At 51.5% G+C, this 22,759-nt stretch overlaps 9 protein-coding genes across 9 annotated transcripts; 5 read left to right on the plus strand and 4 right to left on the minus strand.

The window, feature by feature from the left end:
- Positions 1-93: 93 nt before the first annotated feature.
- Positions 94-3,107, minus strand: EDD37DRAFT_267033 (uncharacterized protein). Its single transcript, XM_062810905.1, has 2 exons — positions 2,677-3,107; positions 94-2,624 (listed from the first exon to the last, which is right to left on the minus strand). Exons 1-2 carry the CDS (start codon positions 2,823-2,825, stop codon positions 104-106), a joined length of 2,670 nt encoding a protein of 889 aa, XP_062673466.1. The 5' UTR covers positions 2,826-3,107; the 3' UTR covers positions 94-103.
- A 2,155-nt stretch (positions 3,108-5,262) lies between these two features.
- EDD37DRAFT_266639 (nucleolin) lies at positions 5,263-6,261 on the plus strand. The gene is made up of 4 exons (XM_062810901.1): positions 5,263-5,466; positions 5,532-5,604; positions 5,654-5,760; positions 5,812-6,261. The coding sequence occupies exons 1-4, from the start codon at positions 5,447-5,449 to the stop codon at positions 6,116-6,118; spliced, it is 507 nt and encodes a 168-aa protein (XP_062673467.1). The 5' UTR covers positions 5,263-5,446; the 3' UTR covers positions 6,119-6,261.
- EDD37DRAFT_266418 (cation transporter ChaC) lies at positions 6,059-7,452 on the minus strand. Its single transcript, XM_062810895.1, has 7 exons — positions 7,262-7,452; positions 7,162-7,193; positions 7,055-7,104; positions 6,989-6,993; positions 6,853-6,937; positions 6,695-6,792; positions 6,059-6,641 (listed from the first exon to the last, which is right to left on the minus strand). Exons 1-7 carry the CDS (start codon positions 7,303-7,305, stop codon positions 6,275-6,277), a joined length of 681 nt encoding a protein of 226 aa, XP_062673468.1. The 5' UTR covers positions 7,306-7,452; the 3' UTR covers positions 6,059-6,274.
- A 681-nt stretch (positions 7,453-8,133) lies between these two features.
- EDD37DRAFT_266642 (uncharacterized protein) lies at positions 8,134-9,609 on the plus strand. The gene is made up of 2 exons (XM_062810902.1): positions 8,134-8,471; positions 8,537-9,609. Exons 1-2 carry the CDS (start codon positions 8,431-8,433, stop codon positions 9,447-9,449), a joined length of 954 nt encoding a protein of 317 aa, XP_062673469.1. The 5' UTR covers positions 8,134-8,430; the 3' UTR covers positions 9,450-9,609.
- Positions 9,610-11,325: 1,716 nt separating this feature from the next.
- On the plus strand, positions 11,326-13,897 carry EDD37DRAFT_267081 (ubiquitin thiolesterase). The gene is made up of 4 exons (XM_062810906.1): positions 11,326-11,544; positions 11,612-11,752; positions 11,809-11,822; positions 11,872-13,897. The coding sequence occupies exons 1-4, from the start codon at positions 11,512-11,514 to the stop codon at positions 13,829-13,831; spliced, it is 2,148 nt and encodes a 715-aa protein (XP_062673470.1). The 5' UTR covers positions 11,326-11,511; the 3' UTR covers positions 13,832-13,897.
- Positions 13,898-14,771: 874 nt separating this feature from the next.
- EDD37DRAFT_647250 (Yos1-like-domain-containing protein) lies at positions 14,772-15,274 on the minus strand (the record flags this gene model as incomplete). The annotated part of the gene is made up of 3 exons (XM_062817841.1): positions 14,772-14,827; positions 14,889-15,020; positions 15,118-15,274. The coding sequence occupies 3 exons, from the start codon at positions 15,272-15,274 to the stop codon at positions 14,772-14,774; spliced, it is 345 nt and encodes a 114-aa protein (XP_062673471.1).
- Positions 15,275-16,402: 1,128 nt separating this feature from the next.
- Positions 16,403-17,664, plus strand: EDD37DRAFT_606387 (uncharacterized protein; the record flags this gene model as incomplete). The annotated part of the gene is made up of 3 exons (XM_062814879.1): positions 16,403-16,597; positions 16,634-17,247; positions 17,292-17,664. 3 exons carry the CDS (start codon positions 16,403-16,405, stop codon positions 17,662-17,664), a joined length of 1,182 nt encoding a protein of 393 aa, XP_062673472.1.
- Positions 17,665-18,166: 502 nt separating this feature from the next.
- EDD37DRAFT_267136 (DNA primase large subunit) lies at positions 18,167-19,964 on the minus strand. Its single transcript, XM_062810907.1, has 2 exons — positions 19,654-19,964; positions 18,167-19,605 (listed from the first exon to the last, which is right to left on the minus strand). Exons 1-2 carry the CDS (start codon positions 19,835-19,837, stop codon positions 18,278-18,280), a joined length of 1,512 nt encoding a protein of 503 aa, XP_062673473.1. The 5' UTR covers positions 19,838-19,964; the 3' UTR covers positions 18,167-18,277.
- A 680-nt stretch (positions 19,965-20,644) lies between these two features.
- Positions 20,645-21,631, plus strand: EDD37DRAFT_622748 (uncharacterized protein). Its single transcript, XM_062816081.1, has 2 exons — positions 20,645-20,664; positions 20,723-21,631. Exon 2 carries the CDS (start codon positions 20,772-20,774, stop codon positions 21,351-21,353), a length of 582 nt encoding a protein of 193 aa, XP_062673474.1. The 5' UTR covers positions 20,645-20,664; positions 20,723-20,771; the 3' UTR covers positions 21,354-21,631.
- Positions 21,632-22,759: the final 1,128 nt, after the last annotated feature.

The following is a 22,759-nucleotide window of genomic DNA, read 5'->3' on the forward strand; positions in this document are numbered from 1 at the left end:
TCGAGTGACATTACCATGCACCAACCGCAACCTCGGACTTTAGAACTGTCCCGACCGACCGTTGGCGGCCAAACTGTCTCATAGCATGTGACGCTATCAAACATCAATAAAGGACATGTCGTCGGGCAAATCCTGTGTAGGGTGTTGACTTCGGCTGCTCAAGTAACTGACCAGGGAATCCAGGTAGATCTGGTACGTGCTGGAACGGCAATGTCCTCTGGGTGCTGTCGTCCAAATGGTAGTTGGCCTTTCGCGAGAACACGGATGATGGGTTCTGGACAGAATCAGCCCGGTCATAAGACGATATGACTGGCAAGGGCTGGGGTCGACGTTGACTCCATGTGTACTGCGGTGCTGCCACTTCAGCCCCATCCTCGAGCTGCTTCTTAGTCGCCTCTCCGTCTAAAGTCGCATGAAACCTGGGCATGGCCGCTGCCATGGTTGGACGAGGAGAGACCTTCGGCGAAGTCATGTGCAGAAGCTGGACATCAAAGTCGTCCAAATCATCTGAAACAGTCGAATCATGTCGGTCCACAGGATTATCAATCTCGATTTCACCAAACATTTCGAAACGACCAATCTGGGAAGGCTCATGATTGGCAACATCGTCCAGACTGTCAACACTAGCAGTTTTGATGAAATTGCAGGACCGAGGACTTCCCACATCTTCATCATACTCATGATCGTAAGGGCGTGGCCTGAGTGGAAACCGCAAAGCCTCATGCAGTCTTCGTGACCACCAATGGCCCGAATAATCGGGTGGCCTTCGAGACTCAGGAACCGTTGCGGGCACAGAAAATTGGTCCTGCCTAGTAACGGACTCGACAGCTTGATAGTCAACCTGATGAGAAAGTAAAGGAGTAGCCGATGTTTTCGAAGTTTCATGCTGAACATGTGAAGGCCACCAGCTTGAGTGACCCAGAGATTGCGAGGCGGTGCGTGATGAAGGTCTAGGAAAGTACTTGGGGCTATTGCCATCCTTCATCATGGCCTCAGCGTGGTTTTGATGCTGGGATATTTGAGATTCACACAAAAGATGAGGCGTTCCTCCCCCTTCAGGCGATGGCCAATAACTCGAGTATTGCGGTGGCATCGTGTCTTTCGTGACTGGAGTGGCGCCAGGGATATTGTCAAGTTCGTGATATCCGGACGGCCTGCGAGCTGATCCTGACACTTGTGTGCGCACTATTGATTCTTCCCCGAGGTGACGCGTCCGGCCCATTTGGTCGTGTGCAGGCAGCACGCTTTCCCTGCTGCCAGGTGCTTCGTTTCGAAGCTGACCTGTATGCTGTCGGGCCATTGTGTCCATTGTCGAATCCTGAGGTTCCATAAGTAGGTCGGGAGGATGTACTAATTGGCCGTGATGCTTCCGGTTGAAGTCACAGAGATCGACAGGAATGCTGCTCTTCCTCGTCCCCTTCCTCTCCCCAGCCAAGTCCTTGAGGTCATCAAGCGAATAATATGGCCGGCCTTTTTGCGCAAAGGCCTCGACTCCGCCCAACAGTGCATTGGTGGTGAAGTCTTTGAAGAAATGATTGCTTGCAGAACTGTGGGGGTTTATCGAGGTCGGAGTTTCGATACGACGGACTTCCTGGGCCAGTGGTCGCTTAGAATTTTCGCAAGAACGTGGGTCTGCAGCACTCTTGGCTTCCGGCCATGTTGGTGCATTGGCTATCCGAATCGGACTTCGAGACCAAGATACGTAAGAAGTACCTGGGTTTTTGTGAGACGGTGTTGGCTTGTGGCTAGACGGTGGGCGAAAATGTTTGAGGATTGGCACCTCGCTATCCGGTTTCCAGCGAGACTCGGGATCAGCCGGTCCAGGATATCGACTGTGCAAGGGTATGGACGATGGTTTTGGAGTTTCACAGTGCTGGTAAGATGGTTTAAGTGGTGATGGTGCCTTTCGCTTGCCGTTTTCTGGACGAGAAAAGAAATTTGATATCTCACCATTCATGTTAGGGGCTTTGTGCGTCTTTCGCGTAAGGACCTGTCTGTCCGAGCCAAATCGCGGGTCACCGTTGTGTTTGTCCTTCTTCTTGAGAAAGTCCATTTCTGTAAATGTCAAGTCGGGCAATCCTTGTCTCTGGATAGGACCCGAAGTCCTTGCATTGGCAAGAATACCTGGCCCATGGCCCGGCCTGAGAGTCAATCGCTGCGAACTGACATTCGGTGCCTGAAACTCGTCGTTGAGAACAGCCCAGGATTTCTTGTGATCCAGCTTCTTGGATTGGCGCAAGGTCGAGGCCCTTTGCGTGGCACCCTTGTATTCGTATTTGTCAGGTCTTGTTTTCCGTCTCTGTCTGCGAGCGTATTTATCGGCTGGGTCTGTAGTGGCCTCTTTATCTTGTGGCGGTGATAAGCACCTCGGTTGAGAGGGAGCATGTCTGGGAGGAGAAAGATCTGGATCATGCCGCCTTTTCATATTCTTGCGCTCTGCTGAGCAGTACGTGGGATTTATGTCTTCGAAGTGTCTCGAAACCTGGCGATCTGTCGTCGCAGGAGGTTGGTCCCCCGAAGGGATGGTGTCTGTATTTATCATGCTCAACAGGTCGATACCATATGTCCAGGGTGTAGACTCACCTTTTCGAACATTTGCATCCGCGCCACAGGAGTCCTCATTCCTGTCAGTCCTGTCTTAGCATTGAAACCTGAGATATCGGGAATTTGTAGCACCTTGTAAGTGTTTCTGGCTCCTGGCCAAGTCCGTGAAGCGAGTCTTCCAGTACTGAAGCTGCGTTTGGCTCTTCGTGAAGGGTTTGCGATAGATTACCTAGCCACCTATTGACCAGTTCTGAGACTTCGAAAGCGGGTTCTTGCGACATCAAGGTCCAACAAAATCAAGGAAAAAGAGAGTGAAAGGAAGGTCATCATTCTTTTTTTGGATTGCGACTGAACGAGAGAAGGGTAGTGTAGCAGATGCGACCAAGGAATGGGAAAGGCAGCTGAAGTCTGGTCTAGGTGAGTCAATTTCCTCTCCAAGCAAAGGAAGGCACGACCGAGCGCTTCTCAGCATGCGCAATTGATGCCCTTCGATCCTAGCATTCATCACGTTTTGTGCTGCTATCCTAGTATTCGTTTCTTCAACTTACAGCACTAATGACCTCTGGCCGTCATAAGGCTGATCCAAAAAGGAGATCATGTGGATGGCTGTTGATCTCCGGATCACCTGCAAGTCATTGCTGCAGGATGCCTGACAAGTTTGCTTACTAGGAAGGCTCACAGCGCCTCGTTTGCACCTATCTTATGCGCTTGAGGAACGTTCGATACATCCGGTGCCTTCTGCTAGTGTGTCTGTAAAGCACAAGTGATTGTACCACTTCTCCAGCCTGGCCTGCAGACTGCGGCTCAGTAAGTACAATTCCTCGCGCCATCAAGAATGACGAGTAATTGAAGTGAAGGCAATATTATTCTCATCACCATCGTGGACCTAGATTCGAAAGAAGGCCCGAAGAGACAGAAAGCGGGGCAAGCGAGAGTCGGTGTAGCTTTTGCACTATCTGTTTCCGGCCGATATCTACTTGATGGCTAAAGCGCAGATGTGTGTGGAAGTGAGGGCATGACCTTAAGTCGAACAACCCGTACCGAAAAGCGCGATCGGTTAAGATGAACAGTAACTTAAGTAGGTAAAGAGGGCGAAGTGGGAGGGAAGAAGGAGACGTGTAATTGACTTTGTATAGAGCAGCCAAGGCGATTTGGGCTTCCCTGTTTCGCTGCTTGAATTAGTGCCGGCTTTCACTCTCTATTAGTCTTGTTGCAGACCCCTTGATTGGCAACGAGCCGCTTGGATAAGAATGCTCTCTCTTTCACGATTACCTGGCCATTCGTCAGTACTTCCACATGCGCAATCCTCTGCCCATCAAACGCCCCAAGCATTTGTTACCGACACATGGTCTTGACGTCGACCTAGCCTCGGGAAGCCTGCATCAAACCTTGACCTCAATCCAACCAGCTGCATCGCCCACCCATCATCAATTCAACGTCTGTGCCCTTGCCGCTCCTGACAGTTCCTGAATCCTGCTTGCGGCTTGCCACATGGGCAGTTGGGCTTTGTTCCGCCCGAACGGCATTTCTTTCGCAACACTTCCAAAAGCGTAAACCCCCGACTGGTGCTTCGCATCGAGATACAGTATCCTGCCATGAGCGGGGAACGAAGTCCATCCTATGCACCAGTAGAAGCGTCTGATAAGACCATCAGCCCGAAGGTCCAGTGATAAGCTCCTTCAGAAGAAATGCGATTGCCCACTTCGTTGGTGGTACTCCGTATTGGACTTCTCTCCTCGAATGCGAACCCATGCACATTATCTGCAGTCTCCGTTTCTCAGCGGTGAGTGCCCAGTTCGCGTCTCCAACTGTTCGTGCTACTGATGGCTCTTCACCCCATTCGCGCCACTGTGGCCACCTGATGTGTCCCATCAAAGTCGCTTAGACCGTCAGAACCGGCATAAAGCCTTATGGGCATCCTGGCATGGACTCCACCAGAAGCAATCTCTTCTCCTTCACTACTCTCTGAGGAGGTCTGGCCTGGCCCCCAAACACTCATCATATTCGCCGTATCCTAATATGGTGAGTGTTGCGCCTTTCAGTGTAGGGCTGACATGCCAATCTGTACGTGAGATAAGGGACCCAGATATTACCCATATCGTGGTCCAGGGAACAAGGTTCTGCGAACTCCCTTTACCGACAGCCGGTACGTTGGGAGATCTTTCATGGCTAGGCCCACTTCTCTCCCGGATGGCATACTCCCACCCTTCACCGTATCAGCATCCGTCTCGACACCACCGAAGTGATGGAGCTTAACCGTCTTTACATCACGGCATCAAGAACAAATTCCGTAGTAGACACCGCAATAATGCGTAGAGGCAGGCTCCACACCCTCTCTGTTCACGCGGTCAGAGAATTTTTCTGTACCGCAGTGCAGGAATTGTCTTTGGGCAACGGGGTTTTTCTTATGCTGAACAAGACATTATTCGTCATCAGATCTTTTCTTGGGTGTCTTTTTTCCCGGGACGCTTTGGGCATTGCTCAAATCTTAAAGCCCAGGGGATTTCTGCGGGACTTGAGAAACTTTCTGTAGATTCCACGTGGAAACACGTAGCACTTCCGTCAATGGTACTTATGCTCGGTTCGCCCGCATCTCCTTGATCAGTCATCTCTTCTTCGTCAGGTCCGTCTGAGTACTTGAACGTCCAAGATCATATGGTAATGCAAGTTTCTTCGGAGGGGCTCACCGTGCAGACGATCTAAGGGAGAGACTGCATGAACCGTTGCATGTTCTTCGACCAATGAGATCTCCATAACGACTGAAATCTGACTATTGTTCAAATTCGACCACTTGACCTTGTGCGGTGTGTTTGGGCCTACAGACTGCTGTTGCGGCATTCTTCCAAGATCTTGATCCATCGAAAGGGAGAGAGCCTCTCAAAACGCGCCGGTGGACTGTGCGATGGCGAAGCTCTTCATAGGGTAGGTAGCGGGGGCTCCACAAATACTGTTGCGAGGCAGCATTGATTGACTCTTTCTTTTCGCAGCGGCCTCGCCTGGCACACAACCGACGAGACACTCTTCGAAGGCTTTGAACAATTCGGCAAGGTCGAAGAAGCTGTAAATTTACCGCCAGATGGTCTCGGTGCTGGTTGCTGATGGCATTTAGGTAGTCGTCAAGGACCGTGACACGAACCGAAGCCGTGGGTTTGGCTTTGTACGCTTTGCCAACAAAGCAGAAGCCGACGAAGCGCTGGAGAAGATGAACAATACCGAGTGAGGTGACTGAACGACGCGTGAAAGTGTCTTTGGCTGAGACTTTGATAGATTCGATGGCCGCCTGATCAGAGTTGACCATGCGCAAGACAACAGGCCAGGCGGTGGCTCCGCTCGTGGTGGCGGTTATCAAGCAAGAGGTGGACACACAATGCCGAACACTGGCATGGGAGGATACCCGCAGATGAACACTCAATCGCGGAACCCAAATGCCAGCGGATACGGGCGTGGTGGCTCGTATCCTTCGCAGTATGGACAGTACAATCCTCCCTACCAGCAGCCTGGAGGACCATACGGTGGCGGCCAGTCCCGAGGACCGAACGATGGTTATGACAACCAAGGACCTTATCGTCAATGAGAAGAGCTCCTCTCATGGTGGAGATTTGGTTGCGAAGATACCCCTTGAATTCGTTCGACCTTTTCGGTGGGGGCATATTTGGTAAACTGCAAGTCTTGATGCTTTTCAAAGGTTCCAAGTCATGCTAGCAAGCGATATTTAGTACTGAGCACACTATCATACCTCCTTCTCAATCTCCTCTTGCTCTTCAGTGCTGCTGACTTTCCTCAACTCTGGCTCTGCGACGTGCTGTGAACGGCGGTCGGGTGGGGGCAGGGCCCGGACGTGTCGAGCCAAATCACTAATATGCTCGTCGTGGCTGTTTGGGCTCAGATCTTCCAAGGCTTTCTCAAGATGGAGGAGGTACTCTCTGTTTTCGCCACTCGGACCAAGACTCGCATTGATGGTGTTAGCGACATCTTGAGGGTCGAGGGCGCCAAGGAATTGGGGGTTGTCGGGCATGCCAATGTATACGAGGCAGTCGAGATCTGGAAGCGCTGGATCCGCAGGATGAAACGGTGTGTACTGAATGCTGTATCCGTTTCTGTCTCAAAGGTCAGCGAGGAGATCCTGTGGCTTTCACATGGCATGCGGTACATTTCACGGATGTCAAGGTACTCCTGGACCTCTTTCACTCTGGACGGAATGATATGGTATGCCACTCCCCAGACACGATCACCCTCGGTTTGGCGTTGCTAGTGGTAGTCAGTCATGGGGCGAAGCAAGGGGAAACGCGTAGGGACTCAATGTCGTACAGTATCATCAAGCGTTTCCCAGAAGGATTTCTGAATCAACGTCACCACTCTGCCTGGAGATTCAGGAGTGCCTCGATGGTCCTCGCTAGGTGAACGACATGAGTGCGAGCAAGGAACCGGACATTCGGGTTCTCACCTGGCCTAGAGACGAAGAGGTCAGTCCAGATGATGTGTCAGGGTCCGATGAATCAATGACCCCTACCTGCCAGAAACGACGGACGTAGCCTTTGATATACCCCGGGATTCGCTGATCTATCGTACATCAGCCAATCACCCCGGGATCGTGCGGAATTTTCGCCTATTCCCTACCGAAATGTGGCGGAGGCTTCCATATCAGACTCCTAAGAATAAAAAGTCAATGACGGAGCCGGCTTTCTGGATGATATAATCTTGGGCAGCACCAGCTTACCCATAGCCAAAGAGCCAGAAATTGGCAGACTGGTGGTCACTCATCTCGAGAATTGAAAGTTGTCTCACGGAATATGTCCCTGTCTAGGGTAAACCGCAGACAGAATAAGATATTGGATCCGAAAGCAGGGATAGGTACCACGTATGAGGCTTTATGGTACTTTGGTATTCCGTACTCGGCTCGAGAAAATTGAAACGTATGTATGCGGACGGAGGGCTAGTTAGAGAAGCCAGCCACGAACCAAGCCTGGATGGCGACAGTTGTACTGTGTTGGTGCTTCCGAGACCTTAGTTGATGGCGTTCAAGCCAAAGCTACTGGGTGAAAGCCTGTAGGTTTGATGCAGGGCTGCGGGCTTCGTACCGGATCAGCTTGTCTAATAATAATGGGCCAGCTACAGGCCAAGCAGTCCGTGTACAACAATAATCCCCAGGCGCGCCGTCTCTTTTCTAGCTCCTCTCTAAATCGTTATGTCCGATGCGTCGATCTGTCCCGGAGATTCTCTTTGTGCAGGCAGGCACGCACGTAGCAGGATGCTAGATGACACTTGACGTCGCTTCTTTCCTTGTAGTAGAACTTGTGGGCGGGATTTGACGCGAATCAATGAAGGAAAGACCTTGTGTGAAGACGACGCATGTTAGTAGGATGGTTTGGTCACGGACAAACCCGTCGCTGACAGGCTAGATTCCCAGAACGAAGCTGCTTACGTGCGTTCGTTTATGCGGGAGAAGATGCGTTGGAAAACCTCGGGCAACTTCAGCAGCAGCAGATCGACGGCCATGAGTCTTGCCTCAACTCATTAGAATGCATGTCCAAGTGCCGGCACTCATTACCTGGTATCTTTTCGTCATTGCGCCTTTTCGGCCTCAAGGCGACTCAACTCTCTTAGTCCTGTCCCAAGCATCTTTGACGGCCTTGTAATGAACACCTAGGTAAAACCACTTAGTACAAACTGCGCCCGTCGCCTTACCTGCGCACTGCGAATACGATTTGCGCCAACCTACAACTTGATCGCAACTCAACAGTCACCATGCAAACGGCTTTGCCCTCGACTGCAGTCCTTTCGTAAGAACGCATGGCCTGAATAATATATACCTTTACCCTCGAGGGGTTTTCCTTTCTTCATCTGGGCTGACGCGGCTGCATCAACAATCGACCTTTGACCGTTTCTATGGCTTACAATAAAGCATTCAATCCTGACGCCTTGCCTGCGTAAGTTTGTCCCTCGCTTCACCCGACTAGGGAGACCAAGTCGCTGATAAGTGTCTACACTGCAGTCATGCAGAGCCTGAACAGGCTGCGCAAGCTCTTAGCCAGCTCCAGGCAAATCGAAGACCTTCTCCAAACACCAGATATACAACCCAGGCACTGTTCAGCCCACTCACTTCGCAACCTCAGGCATCGAGCGACCCCCGTCTCGGTCCTGGAGGAATAACAGCGCAGTATAGGCGGTCCCCAGCACCGAATTATGCCCAACAGACACCATCTCCATCGAACAATCAAGCTTACGTTGACAATCAATACGCACGATTACAATCCCCTCCTCCATCAGGCTATGGCTACGGCACCCAACATCAGGCCAACGCTCCTGCACCGAGATGGCCGTCCAATGAGGCACGTCACTATCCCGCTCGCACACCTGCACCGCCTGACCCCGACACGGTGGATCTTTTCCCTTTGTTCCAAGCAGCGAATGGGTCGGGCACCGGGTCGATGACAATGAGTGAGCTGGGGTCCGCTCTCGTGAACGCGGACTTTACGCCGTTTGACAGCAGCACGATTTCATCCTTGATGCGTATGTTCACCACCTCACCACTCAATCAGCCACAAGGTCCGACGCTCACATTCGTCGAGTTCGAGAACCTGTGGCGGTTCCTTGCGGCATGGCGCAGAATATTCGAACGGTTCGATGAAGACGGCAGCGGCAGGGTATCGTTCCCCGAGTTCTCCAACGCCATGACAGCTTTTGGATACCGCTTGTCGCAGCCATTTGTAAACATCTTGTACAACACGTTTAATGAACGAAGCCCGGGACGTAACCGCGGAATGAGCTTCGATCTTTTCGTCCAAGCCTGTATCAGTCTGAAGAGGATGACCGACGTATTCAAAAAGTACGACGACGACCGTGATGGGTATGTTACCTTGAGTTTCGAAGAGTTCTTGACGGAGGTTCTCCGGCTACGGGATTAATGCATGCACAGCAAAGCATTCTAAGGTACACTGAGATGTTGGATCATCGCACTTCAGCGAAACTGGTGGGGCATAAATTAACATGAAGCGTAAGCTGGCGTCCTAAACCACTTGTACGGTATTTCGCGATGGTCACAAGGCTTGCAATTCCGCGTCCCACTACCAGTCATGGCAGAATGAGATGCGCGCGTGATATGCATTATTCTCCTTCGCTCTCTTCCCAGTCACCCACTGTTCCCAACGGAGGCTAGGCCCCATGTTTGGGGAAAGTCAACAACCCCACAAAATGTCAACAATCGGAAGCAACAGCTAGTCCATAGTCATGGGAAGTTTTCTCCGTGGGAAAGGTCGAGAAAACCGATGCTCTCGCAAGCCGGAGCTCTCGCGTGCTGTCTAGACTTTATCGCAAGTCCTGACTCCTGAAGAACGAAGCACGACCTCCGCGGACGAGTGCCCAGAGTTCGGCGACACCTAAGATGTGGTTCGAGGCTAACCAGTGGTGGTATAGGCGAAAGCACGATTACTTTCACAGAACGACAATTCCATGGATGATTCAGTGAATTCTGATATCTTGCCGTCATCGAGGGTCAGGAGCGTTCGAGGTGACGGCATAGAATCTTTCAATTACTTCGAAGTTGAAAACGCACAAGGCTGAGGCAGCGACATGCCTATCTATACCTCTGATGTTCTGAAATCTAGAGATCGCGGGGCTACAGTACGCCATCTCGATGACCTACACTTACCTACCTTAGGTAGGTAGGTAATTTTTACGTTCCAACCTTCAGGCGATCTGGGGCGATCTTGTCGGGGCGTCAAGTGTGTCAGTGACACGAGGGCAGACACGGGAAATGGTGAGGTGGCCTTTTTTCTGCATCCAGGACCTTTGCACTGGCTCTCAACAACCATTGGGAACAGCTTAGAAATGCGACTCCAGTCTGTAACCTTTCCTGCATTCTCCTTTCAAGTTAGTGGCAGTGGTGGAACGTGGTCTGTCGCAGGGGGGCTTTGCTGGGGTATCTTTTCGTCCATGGGCGTGCACTTGGTTGGTTACCAAGGGTCGTTTAAGCTGCATCTGCGGGCAGCCATGCTCCCCATAATTTGTCCAGAGCTTTTCGTCATGTCGCCCAAGCTTGGAGCTTGCGCATGAGTGCCTCCGCTCCCAAGCGAAGTATGCACCGGTCACGGCCGTTCCTCGTGCAGGCGACAGGAGCTAGAACTTTGGTCCTGCAGCTTGAGGCTAGTGAGGCACATGCGGCATTTGGCCGCACGCTGCAGAGGTCAGGCAAAGGACACCTTCTTCCTTCAAGAGAAGATCAGCATACCAAGCGAGTTGGTGGGATCTCGATGCTCCCCTTTTTCTTTCTACTAGGTGCTATCACCGGCAATAGGGAGATAAGGTGCACATTGAGCGTACCTATGTTTGGTGCCTGGTCGAAGAATGATTAGTCTTTCATTATTAGTGATGCATAGAAGATTCCTTCAAGCAGCCGAGCGACCAGGCCGATTGACGGAGGAAGTCGCATCCTTTGTCCGCCGTCTGGTTGCCATTGGTAGGTCTGACAAGTGCTCGGTCCATTTGCTGCTTCTGCACCAGCGTCCACCCGTTGACCGACCTCCCCATCCTTCTCCATAGCGGCATCGCGGCACAACTGCATAGCCCCTCTGGCGCCTAAAAAGGCACCCAGTTAAACTAGGGCTGTCGTGACTCGTGAGCTGCGCAACCCACCCCGCCACGACCCTGCCTTTTACGAATTTAGCCCTGGTACCATAGGTAGTAGTCGTAACTCCGTCCTAAGAGATAGACGAAGAGAAATCTACCACCACCACCACCACCAGCATCGCTGCTCCTTCTAGTTCACCATTTCGACCTTCTTGAGCACACGGACTTCAAAGTTGACGAGCAGGTTTCTTGTGCCGGCGCCTTCAGTTCTCTTGCCTCTCTTTGTACGGAGTACCGCGATCCTACTTGCTTCTTCACGATATGCAACTGCAGATGCGCCTGTCTAGAGTGTGACCGCACCTGCTCATGTACTCGGGTCGCCGCAGGTGAGGCGCGCCCACCATGTCTTCGTTTTTTGGAAAGTTGAAGAGCCAGGTATGTATCTCATTGGCAGCATATCGACTATTTCTTAAAGTCGTACCGTTGCTAAGTACATTTGCAGACTGCTCCCTCACCAGCGGTGGGCACCTCCCCAGCCAAAAAGGATCTAAATGCGCCAGTCCCTACCCCTCTGGAGCGCATGCTAGAGAATGCTGGACCGATTCGCAATGATGGCAGCGATAAATTCTTTGGCATGGAAAACGTGCGTTTGTCCTTGCTTCATGATATCTTTGTATACTGACGAGGAACAATTTGCAGTTCGGAAACACCTGGTCAGTGCTGAGTTCGACTTGAATATCTCTAATGTCTAACGTTTCGCAGCTATTGTAATTCGATCCTACAGTGTCTCTATTATTCTGTACCATTCCGAGAAAATGTTCTCTCCTATCCTCAGCGGTCAACGCCCGATTCCGTCGCCCACGCACAAGCGCATGCACCAGCTCGAATACCTCCAAGTCAGGCCAATGGAGCCGCGAAGAAACCCCAGGGACCGACATCTTCGCGGAACGCTGGCACACCCCCTCAACAGCAGAAGCAAGAGGACAAAGATTCGCCGGAGTACAAGAAGAAACAAGCGATCACAGCGGGTCCCATGTTAAACATGACTTATGAAAATTCGCGGGGCTATGGCATGCCCGAGACACTCTTCACATCTTTGAAGGATCTATTCGAAGCTGTTGTCGTTGATCGGTCACGGATGGGTGTCATTAGTCCGCATAGGTTTCTCGAGACTTTGCGCAAAGAAAACGAGATGTTCAGATCGGCTATGCACCAAGATGCTCACGAATTCCTAAATTTACTACTCAACACCGTGGTAGAAAACATTGAGGAACATGACAAGAATACAAGCGCACAGAAGAAGATTGAGGATGCCCAGCGGGCTACGGAGAAGTCTGACGAAATTGTCAAAACCGAGTCTGCAACAGTCTCATTCCCCTCAATACTCCCAGAAGTGGGGAGAAACTCCAGGACGCGATGGTTGCACGAATTGTTTGAGGGGACTTTGACGTCGGAGACACGATGTCTGACTTGCGAAAACGTCTCCCACCGGGATGAACCATTTCTGGACTTGTCCGTCGATTTGGAGCAGCATTCGTCTGTTACTGCATGCCTGCGTAGGTTTTCGGAAGAGGAGATGCTTTGCGAGCGGAACAAGTTTCACTGCGACAACTGTGGTGGCCTTCAAGAGGCTGAAAAGCGTATGAAGATCAAAAGACTTCCGAAAATATTGGCCCTCCATCTGAAACGATTCAAATATACCGAGGACTTACAACGATTGCAAAAGCTCTTCCACAAAGTGGTATATCCATACCATCTGAGACTCTTCAACACTACCGACGATGCCGAGGACCCAGACCGGATATACGAGCTATATGCAGTCGTGGTGCACATTGGCGGAGGACCATATCATGGCCATTACGTCGCTGTCATCAAGACCCAAGATCGGGGTTGGCTCCTCTTTGACGATGAGATGGTGGAACCTGTCGACAAGAACTTCGTACGGAACTTCTTTGGAGATAAACCTGGGCTAGCATGTGCCTATGTGCTCTTCTATCAGGAAACTACGATCGAGGCCATACGGAAAGAACAGAAGATGGAGGGCAAGAGACGTGCTTCCCAAGATCTCTCGACTGGCCTGGGTGTTGACACCAAGCAATCAGCTGAGTTGCACCGCATACAGACTGTCAGTCCTATGGGTTCTCCAGGAGGACTTTCAGAAAGTCACCAATATGCGGCTCTTGATCATGCAATGACAGCACCTCCCGAGCTGATGACGAATGGTCACGTCGAAACGCCACTGTCACCTACTTATACTGCGGATCGATCTACAAGCCCTGTTGCCCAGACGAAGAAAGAGAAGGCCAAGGAAGAAAAGGCACGCAAAGCGGCCGAGAAGCAAGCCGAGAAGGAGCGAGTGGAAGCAGAGAGACAACGTCGAAAGGACTTGGCCGCCAAGTTGTCTGAGGCACACAAAAAGCAAGAGGCGGAACTCAAGGCAGCCATGGAAGCGAGCAAGGCCTCCAAGGCCGAAGAGGATAAGCGGAATAAATTGGAACGATCGATCACATCGCCGAATGGTTCCACTAATTCTGGCCTCGACCGTTTCAAGCGAACAAAAAGTTTACGTTTTGGGGGGTTAAAGAAGGACAAGACGGAATCCGGTCCTTCTACAGAGACTCCTTCAACATCCGCGGAACCAGAAGCGCCAGATGCTGAGAAGGAGAAGGACAAAAAGAAGAATCGGTTTAGTATACGAAAGAAGTCCTTTGGCGTGCTATAGTGGGCATGCACATTTTAATATTTGCATAAGGGGGTTTTCACGATGTCCATATGGGTTGTATTGGGTAAGGCACATACAGCGCTTCCATGATCGGCCAACTTAGGAGAATGTTGGCTGGGGCTATGAAGCGGATTAAGAGTCTTGTTGATTCTTGGTACATACTTGCCGTTTGAGAAGCTTGTCGATATATAAAAGCAGGTTGAGTCGAATGAAAAGATGATGAATGCGCGATTTCCCAGCATTTTCGTGTTCGGCCGCCGCCATCTCCCCTGTAGAACTCTCCATGCTACGGGCCTGTAGGTCCAGTTCAAGATGCGGCGAGCCCAGGAACTTTCCTTGCTTGCTCTGCCTGCCAACGGGCCTAGTGGCTCGGAAGAGTGTGCAAACAAGCTGTCTCGAACACAGGAAGCTCCAAAATATGTCGATCCCCGGTATTGTTCTACTCAGCCCCCTGGGGTGCAGGGCTACTGCACTTGGAGGAAGGGACTGGGACGGAAGAACCCATCTCCGGGTCGATGCGAACATCTGAACCATGGTTCTACATGGCTTCGACCCATGGCTAGTCATAGGTGAACGGAGGACTGTATGCTGCGCCTGAATCGACAGAGGACAACTTGGAAAGACTTGCAATTCGCCATGCCGCCGGACCAATGGATTTGATGTCGAGTAACGCTCGTAAGGCTTGACAATCCTGACCAAGCTCGAGAATGGGGTGCCCTGATATCGATTTCGGATGTGTCATCTGATATAGACTTAAGACCTGCTGTACTGTTGGCTTTGATGTTGGGTCCATAGCCTGTTGTCATGCTCCACCCCCATCGCAGCTGCGACCATCCATGTAGTCGCCGCGCGACCGCCATACACTCGGGATCGTTCCGTGTGTCTGCGTCTCGCCGTTGCGTCGGTAGAAATCCAAAGATTTGTCCAACACAGCGGTGCGCTAACCCAGCATAAGCTCATAAATGATTATGACCGTGTTGACAAATATCAGAGGCACTGTGAGGGCCCCAGGGTCAGGATGCGGCTTTCGTACAGCTGGGGTAAGGCGAGAACAAACCTCGACATAACGTCCTTATACTGGATATGAGGTTGATGCCCTTGCTGCGGAAACTCTCAGGGTCTTGACCGGGTGTACCAAACGCGGCGCCTCCTGCGGCAGGGTCGTTCAATTGTGATTTGCCCCAGCCAACTATCATCCAAGTGTCAGTGTATGCTTCTTCTTTGTCGGCCAACACGAGGATGCAACTGTTCCATGGGGTTTGACTTGGGAGGAAAGATAGACGTACTTCGAGCAAGGAAACGGTCTTCGGAGAGAATGGCGACGGCGTTGAGGAAGAGGCAGCTTGCTGGGAGACAATTGTCAGTTAAGATCTTGATAGTAGGAGTGACTGTGTCGGCTTGCGCACCGTAGATGAAGGGTCCGAAACCGAACAGGCTGAGCATCGTGATGGTGGGTTGAGGGTTAAAATGTTCTTGGGTGTAGGGGAAGCACAGGCAAGGCGAGAAGGGGATGAAGATGTTGTCAGCACAGGCTGAGCAACAGAGCGAATAAATGTTCGTGAGCAAAGTGGTCGATGTCTGGCTCGTGAACCTCCGTCTCCATCTCCATCTCCGTCCAGATGAAGCCAGATTGCCGATAAGGCTGTGGAATCGACACTAGCATGTCCGGCGAGGCATAACACTTCCTTGGCGCAGTTTCTTTGTACCACTTCCTTTGAGTACAGGCCAACGTTGCTTCTGTGCGATGTAACTTACGTGCCAACCGCGATAAAGCTGCCAACACGACGCCGGACCTGTTCTCTAGCCATGTTTCATGTTCTTGAGTTTGCAGCGAACAGACTTGCCGAGACGAAGAACACGCAGATCAGCGGTGTCTTCGGGACTATTCCAAGACCAAGGCACAATTAACCTCCAACTGCGATTCTGACACAATAGGGATGGCGAAAGCACATAGCCGTTATTCGATACGAGACAGCTACATCGTCTTTGCTAAGGAGGAATGGCTCTCCTGCCCTCCGGTGCCTTCCATGACTCTCAAGGACACTCGTGATCTGTTTGGCTCATCTCCGGCTCTTCTTGCAACATGGACACGGCAACATGCTTTGATACCCGACAATACGTCTTTCAAATCCTCGACTGCGCCATTTTTCCGCCCGGCGTCTTCTTTGTCATTGCTAATATGTCCCTTGTTGCGCAGCTGGAAGACCGAGTCCTACGCATTGTACGGTACTTTTCGGTACAAAGTGACTTTGTCTATCCTTTGTGGAGTTCGCCTCTCGAGGTTCGGCGACTACCACTCTTCGGTACTCGAGGCTATGCGAAATGTTTCTTTGTATCACCATGGAATCTTCCTCGATCGCTTTATTGCTTTATTCATCACGAACAATGGCGATGGTGAGTTCGAGCTTTGGAGATCTCTGCCTCGTGCACTATTTCTTTGGTTGGCCACCAACCCTCTTGCTTCCTTCCTTCACGAACACAGTTTGCCCAAAGCCTAGATCGACCGGAACGTTCTCAGTTCTTCCAGCTTAACACGCAAGCACTCACACCTCATCTCCGGATCCTGCCAAAATGGCTCCAAAAGTTCATACACAGTACGGCATCTACTTTCCCGAAGGTCCTGGATATCTTTATTCTGGATACTTAGGAGAAGGAGTCGATGGTCAGGCTGTGAAGGTTTGTTCCCTGGCGGACGGGAAACTCTATGTACGAAAGAAAACCATAGCAAAGTCGACAGACAGGGAAACCGGCATTCGGAACCCAGAGGTAAGCCTGTATCGAGCGCACCCTAACATTCCCCAGCTCGTGCATTATGAGACGTACCCTGGTGCTGTGCCAAGTCAGTTGTGGAAGAGGACCGACGACCCAACGTTCAGCGACTCTATGATCTTCAGCTTCTGCAATGGGCCAACCCTCGCCAGCGCGATGAAACGACCCGGATTCAAGCCGTGCACTCTCTTCAAATGGAAAGTTTTTGACCAGCTTCTAGACGTCGCTGACCATCTCCATCGCAGCCCTTCAGCGGTAGCTCACAGAGACGCACATCAAAACAACATGTTCCTGCATTTCCCCGACAATCGTGCCGGCCTTCCAGATCTCTTTCTTGGAGACTTCAGTCGCGCTAAGCCAATTGACCGCGTTATTTGGATCGCCACCGAGGGCCCTGATGCGTACAAGATCAAAGCAGAGAACGTCAAGATCATCCCCACTAAGATCTGGGCATGTTCGGATCTTATGGAGCTTCGCCCTGAGAATACGCCTTACGTCCGAAGTGTGCAACTGATCACGAAAGACCTTGAAGACGTGGCCAAGTGCATGGCTTTTCTGATTACCGGTATGCGCGCCTACGACGATGCGGAGGCTGATGAGCTCGAACGCAAATGCGAAGATCCAGACGAAGTAATGTCAGAGGACCCGTGCGCTCTCCTCCGAAACCAGGGCTATGACGGCTCCTACCCAGAGCCGCTCTTCGTGCTCTGGTCTCCCTGGACTGTATGGTGCGACACATGCAAGCATTCCAATGCGAGTTTTACGACGAGTTTCCAGCACTTAGAGAGTGGGTTTCTGGATTGGCCGCACAGGAGGCAGAGCGCGTCCGCCTCGACGGCTCCGAACAGGATATGAGTTGGCTAGCCACCGACTCTGGTGCCTTTGCTAAATACTGGGACCCATACAACCGCCCGCGCTTGTACAAGTCGGAGAACTTCGCCACAGGTCAAAATGGTGAGACCGCTGGTCCATTTCGCATTGCCAAGGTCAATCCAACCACGTTTGAAGTCGTAGAGGTGGGCGACGAGGACCACTGTGGCGATCTACCCGGGGATCATAATTGAGGAGTATCACGGCTTGGACATGGGAAGGTAAGGAGTTGAGTTGAGTCGACAGGATGGACAGTATTTTTCTTCGTCACGGCGTTTTGGAGTCTTTTTTTTGTGGCAGGAAAAGTGATTACGGTAGCCTAGGTAGGTGCAGTGTTCTCAAAATCGTCACTCGTTTCTTCTCAGCATAAGTCTCGTGGTCACTAGTATTTTTGCCCGCTCATACCCGCTCGCTATGGTTGCTTCGAGAGACATGGATCAATTGATCGCGATGCCTCAAGAAAGGAAGAATTCAGGGGTCTGCAGCCTCGCACGTGACTTCAGTGGACATGTGGATCGGAATGCTAGAGAAAGATGGTCAGTCGACAACCATGGAAACACATCTGGACGTCATCTTTCGCAGATGACAAGGAGGGCAGTGACCGAGAAATGCGAGTCCATTCTCTGGACGTGACTTTGATATTGATACAAGCAGGTTTGAAGCCGAACTCAATAGTCAGCAATCGTTGTTGAAAACACTGATATTCAAATACAGTAAAAGTGCCTGAGACCGCACCCATTCGCTAACCATTGTACTGATCATCGCCCAAACGCCATTCGTTGTCAAAACTACTTGGTAATCCATCCATCACTCCTCCATCTTGACATCCTGTTTCGGCGCATTCCCAAGATTCTTCAGCAGATACGACCGTTTGAAGTACGTGTTCGGATGCACAATGGTCTCCAGTTCCGCGGGACCCCAAATTCCCTCGTCCTTGACTTTCTTGATCTCCGTCTTGTGCGCCCAGTCAAAGACGCGGTTACATGCGATGTGAAACCTCTTCTTCTCGACATCCTCTTTCACGCCGCGCAGGACTTCGCGGTCATGCACGCCCGTGGCCTGAAGCATGCTGGTGAGATTGTCGACGCTGAAATGTCGATACGGACAGCCGTGCGCTTCGCCCGTGCCGGGTGGATGTTCAGTCAGGATTTTCTGGCATGAATAGGGCGCGTATCCTCGTCCCCGGCGGTTGACGTCGCCTCCCACATCACCATAGGCGTGACGCACGTTGTATCTGTACCCTTTGTTGAACTGGTCGTCGGTGATGAGTTTGAAGGATTGGCGCCAGAACAATAGACAGTCTTCGAGAGTGAGACCGATGCCCTTCAGAAACAAAGTGTACTGGAGTCTACCAAAGTGTTTGAGATGGCTGTTTTTGCGAAGCGTGGTATGTAGGTGTTTCATGCATAGCGGAAAGTGCTGGGAGAGGTTGTCGATGTTGGCGGCGGAGATGGGAGCTCCGGCCAGGGGGGAGTCGGATTCGGAGTAGCCAGCGTCCGGGGTTGCGAAGTTTTTGGACAGGTGGTCCAGGATTGGGGTGAGGCGGTCGTCTTCGTCGAGGCGAGGAAGTGCTCTCGAAGTCGATTCAAGACCCTTCTCGAGACGGTTGGCGAATTCTGTCAGGACCATGCTCGTCTGTTCTTTCATGGGGACATATGCTTTGCCCTTCCTGACAAAGACTGAACGATGTTCTACCAGCTCTGGAACTCGGGTCCAATCGACTTTGAACCAGTTTTCATCCTCAAGGCGACGGAGACCCGGTGTTGCCGAGAGAAGCTGCTCGCCTAATTCTCTCTTTTCCTCTTCCTGTACCACGTCCCAGTTCAGATTGAGGCTCTCGACGAACGCCCTTTTTTCTCGACCGTCGTCGGCTTGGAAGCGCAGTTTGAAGAGCATGGTTTCCACCCGGGCGAAGCGCCGCCGCAGGTCTTCGGTGCCGGAGAACGCGAGCCGTAGGATGAAATGCGAGTAGTGATCCTTGCGTCTTTCATTTCGCAGACGCTGATCGACGACACCACCGGCAGCTGATGAGTTGGCAGAGAGTGGGAGATACTTCTTGAGTAATGGTTCGATGTGAGCGGCTGTTTCTTGAGGAGACCTGTTTCTGAACGAGCAGGCTTCCAGCTCGGCAAGGACTGGCAACCTGTTAGCAACATGTATTCATTGCACAGGCGGTGCCGTACTTCTCAGTCTGTCTATTGCCCATGTCTCGAACTCTTCCAGACTGATTTCTTGAGTGGGTGGGACATTGTAAAAGGATAATCGGTATGGGTAGTCTTGCTCTTTGTATGTGGCGGATGCGAATTGAGTCTTTTTATGGTCGACTCTTTTCCGCTTAGGATCGAATCTCGTCTCTGTGCGCATCATCTTGCTGTTGGTGGTCAATTGGTGTTAAGGGTCAAGAAGATCAAGCGCAGTCGTAGAATAGAGTAGTGCCGCTGATACGCGGAAGACCGTGACGCGTATCAATTATTTCACGCGTCAATGAGCTTCTCCAAAAACCGCGACCTGGTGGCCTGTCCACGTGCCCGTCTCATTCTCGGGGATCGATGCCCACGCTCCGGGCAAGACCACAGTGGACGGTTGATGAACAGCCGGTGACCCGAGGTGTCGACTTGGAGGTCACTTCGGGGCACTTGACCCGAGATGTCCCGCCATTTTGTTGTTGAGGACTCGCCGTAACACACCTAGGTATCTTAGCTTATGGAGTAAGAGCTTACTCCAGACTTGCAAGCTACTGTGCCAAAGATAGGCTTTATTGTTACTTTTCATCATTCGGGCGGCCTCTGGCTGGATTACCGAGCAACTCATTTCCCCGTCGTGTTCCTCCTCACTGCTCTCCCTCTCCTCTCTACACACCTCTCCCGCCATCTTCGTCTGTGTCTCCCGGTCCTAGGCGCAGCTGCGCAGCCTCTGTTGTGTCCTATTGCGCCGAAATCTGCTCGTCAACTTTAGCATGATGGGCACATGACCAGAGCACCTGGCGATCACGCCGCACAGATCGTTCCATCCCAGTCTGCACGACCAAATTCGAGTCGGAGAAGTCCAGGATGGCATTCAGCGTCGCCTCTCGGAAGCTGAAAAGAGCTGCTAGGATCATATTGGTTGGGGCTCCAGGAGTTGGAAAAGGCACACAATCCGAGAGGCTCATGAAGCGCTTCCCACAATTATGCTCGATTGCGACTGGGGATCTTCTGCGCGAAAATGTCAAGAACAAGACACCACTGGGTGGGTGTGCATAAGAAGTGTTACCTGGAGATGGAAAGGCTGACCCAATACAGGTCTACAGGCCGAAAGTTATATGAACGACGGCGGTCTTGTGCCTGATCCGCTAATTCTGAACCTCATCCTCACCGAACTCACGTCGCGGAAATGGCTGGAGACAACGGGTACCAATGATAATATCATCGCAGCTCTTGAGCGCGGCAATGGTTTGTCGTCATCTGTGGTCAAGGCCTCCAACGCACCAGAGACGTCTTTCATCCTCGATGGCTTTCCTCGTACGGCAGTGCAAGCGCAGGCATTGTCTCATCTTCTACCGATAAATCTCGTCTTTCAACTGGTCACTCCAGTCGACATCATCTTATCGCGAATGGCGAATCGATGGATTCATCTGGCATCGGGAAGAGTATACAATGTGGGCTTCAACGATCCCAAAGTGGCTGGAAAAGACGACGTGACTGGAGAGCCCTTGACACAAAGAGAAGATGACAGCGAGGCGACCTGGAGGAAACGACTGGCCAAGTTTGATCAGACCAGTAAGACATTGCTTGACTTCTACCGACACAAAGATCCCAAGCTAGTGGTCACAGCGACGGGCAGCAGCAGTGATGAAATCTCGCCTCAGATTTTTGCAGAGATAGAGAAACGATTTGGTACATAATGACAAGCACATTGAGGTTTGGCATTGTTTTTGTAACCTCGACTGTTGATTTTCCAGATCCCATCGAGATCAAGATGATCTCTAAGTCCCAGACGCCCAGCCAGAGGTAGATAGACTAATCTGCGCTCGACGCGAAAACAACCTCAGGTAGGAAAGAACCGAGACTGGCGATTAAGTAATGCATTTTTGTTGTCGGCGTTGGTTGGAGAAAAGAAAGAAAAGAAGAAGGAAAACGAAGACGCTGAACATGTCGAGAAAGGACGATCGTGGAGCACAGGCTTGGCAACAGCAACGGTCTCTTCAGGCACGGGCACCACTTTTTAAGGCAGATTCATCTCCCCTAGAAGCCTAGGGAGCCCCCTCCATCTTTCCACCCAAAGTCTGCTTCGAACATTCAACGACGGTCATCATTTACATCCTTACTGTCAAGACCTCATCTTTTTGCTGTTAACATGCATCTTTGTGGCGCTGTGCTACCTGGCACAGCAGCTTCCCAGATTTCTTGCATGCACGCAAGTTCTAATCTACCCTGAACTGTTGGGGAACAGAATGCTGCCAAAACAAGGCTGTGGGTAGAGTTCGGTTCGAGATAGACGATACAACTGCTTCTCCATCCTGTATGACTTAGCGTCACGGATTAGAACCTGGAGTCTTGGTACCGTGTCGGTTACAATCTCATCTACTATGGCCTAAAGCAAGAGGTAACAACTTGCGACGTCGTCCCCTCGGTCAGGTGCATGCACGTAACACAGATATCGGAGCCTTGGACAGTTGCAGAATGCACGCCACGCCAGTCACACTCTCCTTGAGACGACGGTGTCACTGATGTGCGTGATCTGACCAACCGTTGCGACACCCTACCCGCATCTCGGCTGCAGGTTTCCGTCAAGTCATGCATCACGATCCGGTTGTCAGGCCTCGCTCCAGGCCTACGGGGTCGAGCCGGAAAAGTCGATACGAAGATTTGAAGAAGGACGACATATTGACACGTCTCACCCCCGGGCTATCGTGGAAGGACAAACTGGCAGACACGACAAACGAAAATCTGTGTGCAACCACGTTGGACTGTCAAATGATATGGTAAGGTCCACGATCGGCGGAATGCATGGAGACGATGGGCCATGGGCCCCTGGCTTTTTACCATTGTAACCTTTTTACCCCAGACAAGCACTTTACTTAACGTTTTTATTTTTATTCAGACGGAGACATCGTAGATCCAAGACATGCTGCAGTAGTGTCTACCACCTCTCCATCTCAATCGCGAACAGGACTGAACAATGAAGCGAGATACGGATGATGCTGGCTCCGTGCTCCTTCCGCCCTCGTTTCCAGTCTCTGCATTTCGGATAGTAGAACACCTTCTTAGATCAATGTGTTTGCTGCAGCAATGGCCCTTCATCTTGCGT

This window comes from Exophiala viscosa, assembly GCF_022695815.1.
Source record: "Exophiala viscosa unplaced genomic scaffold EDD37scaffold_2, whole genome shotgun sequence".
Classification (NCBI taxonomy): Eukaryota; Fungi; Ascomycota; class Eurotiomycetes; order Chaetothyriales; family Herpotrichiellaceae; genus Exophiala; species Exophiala viscosa.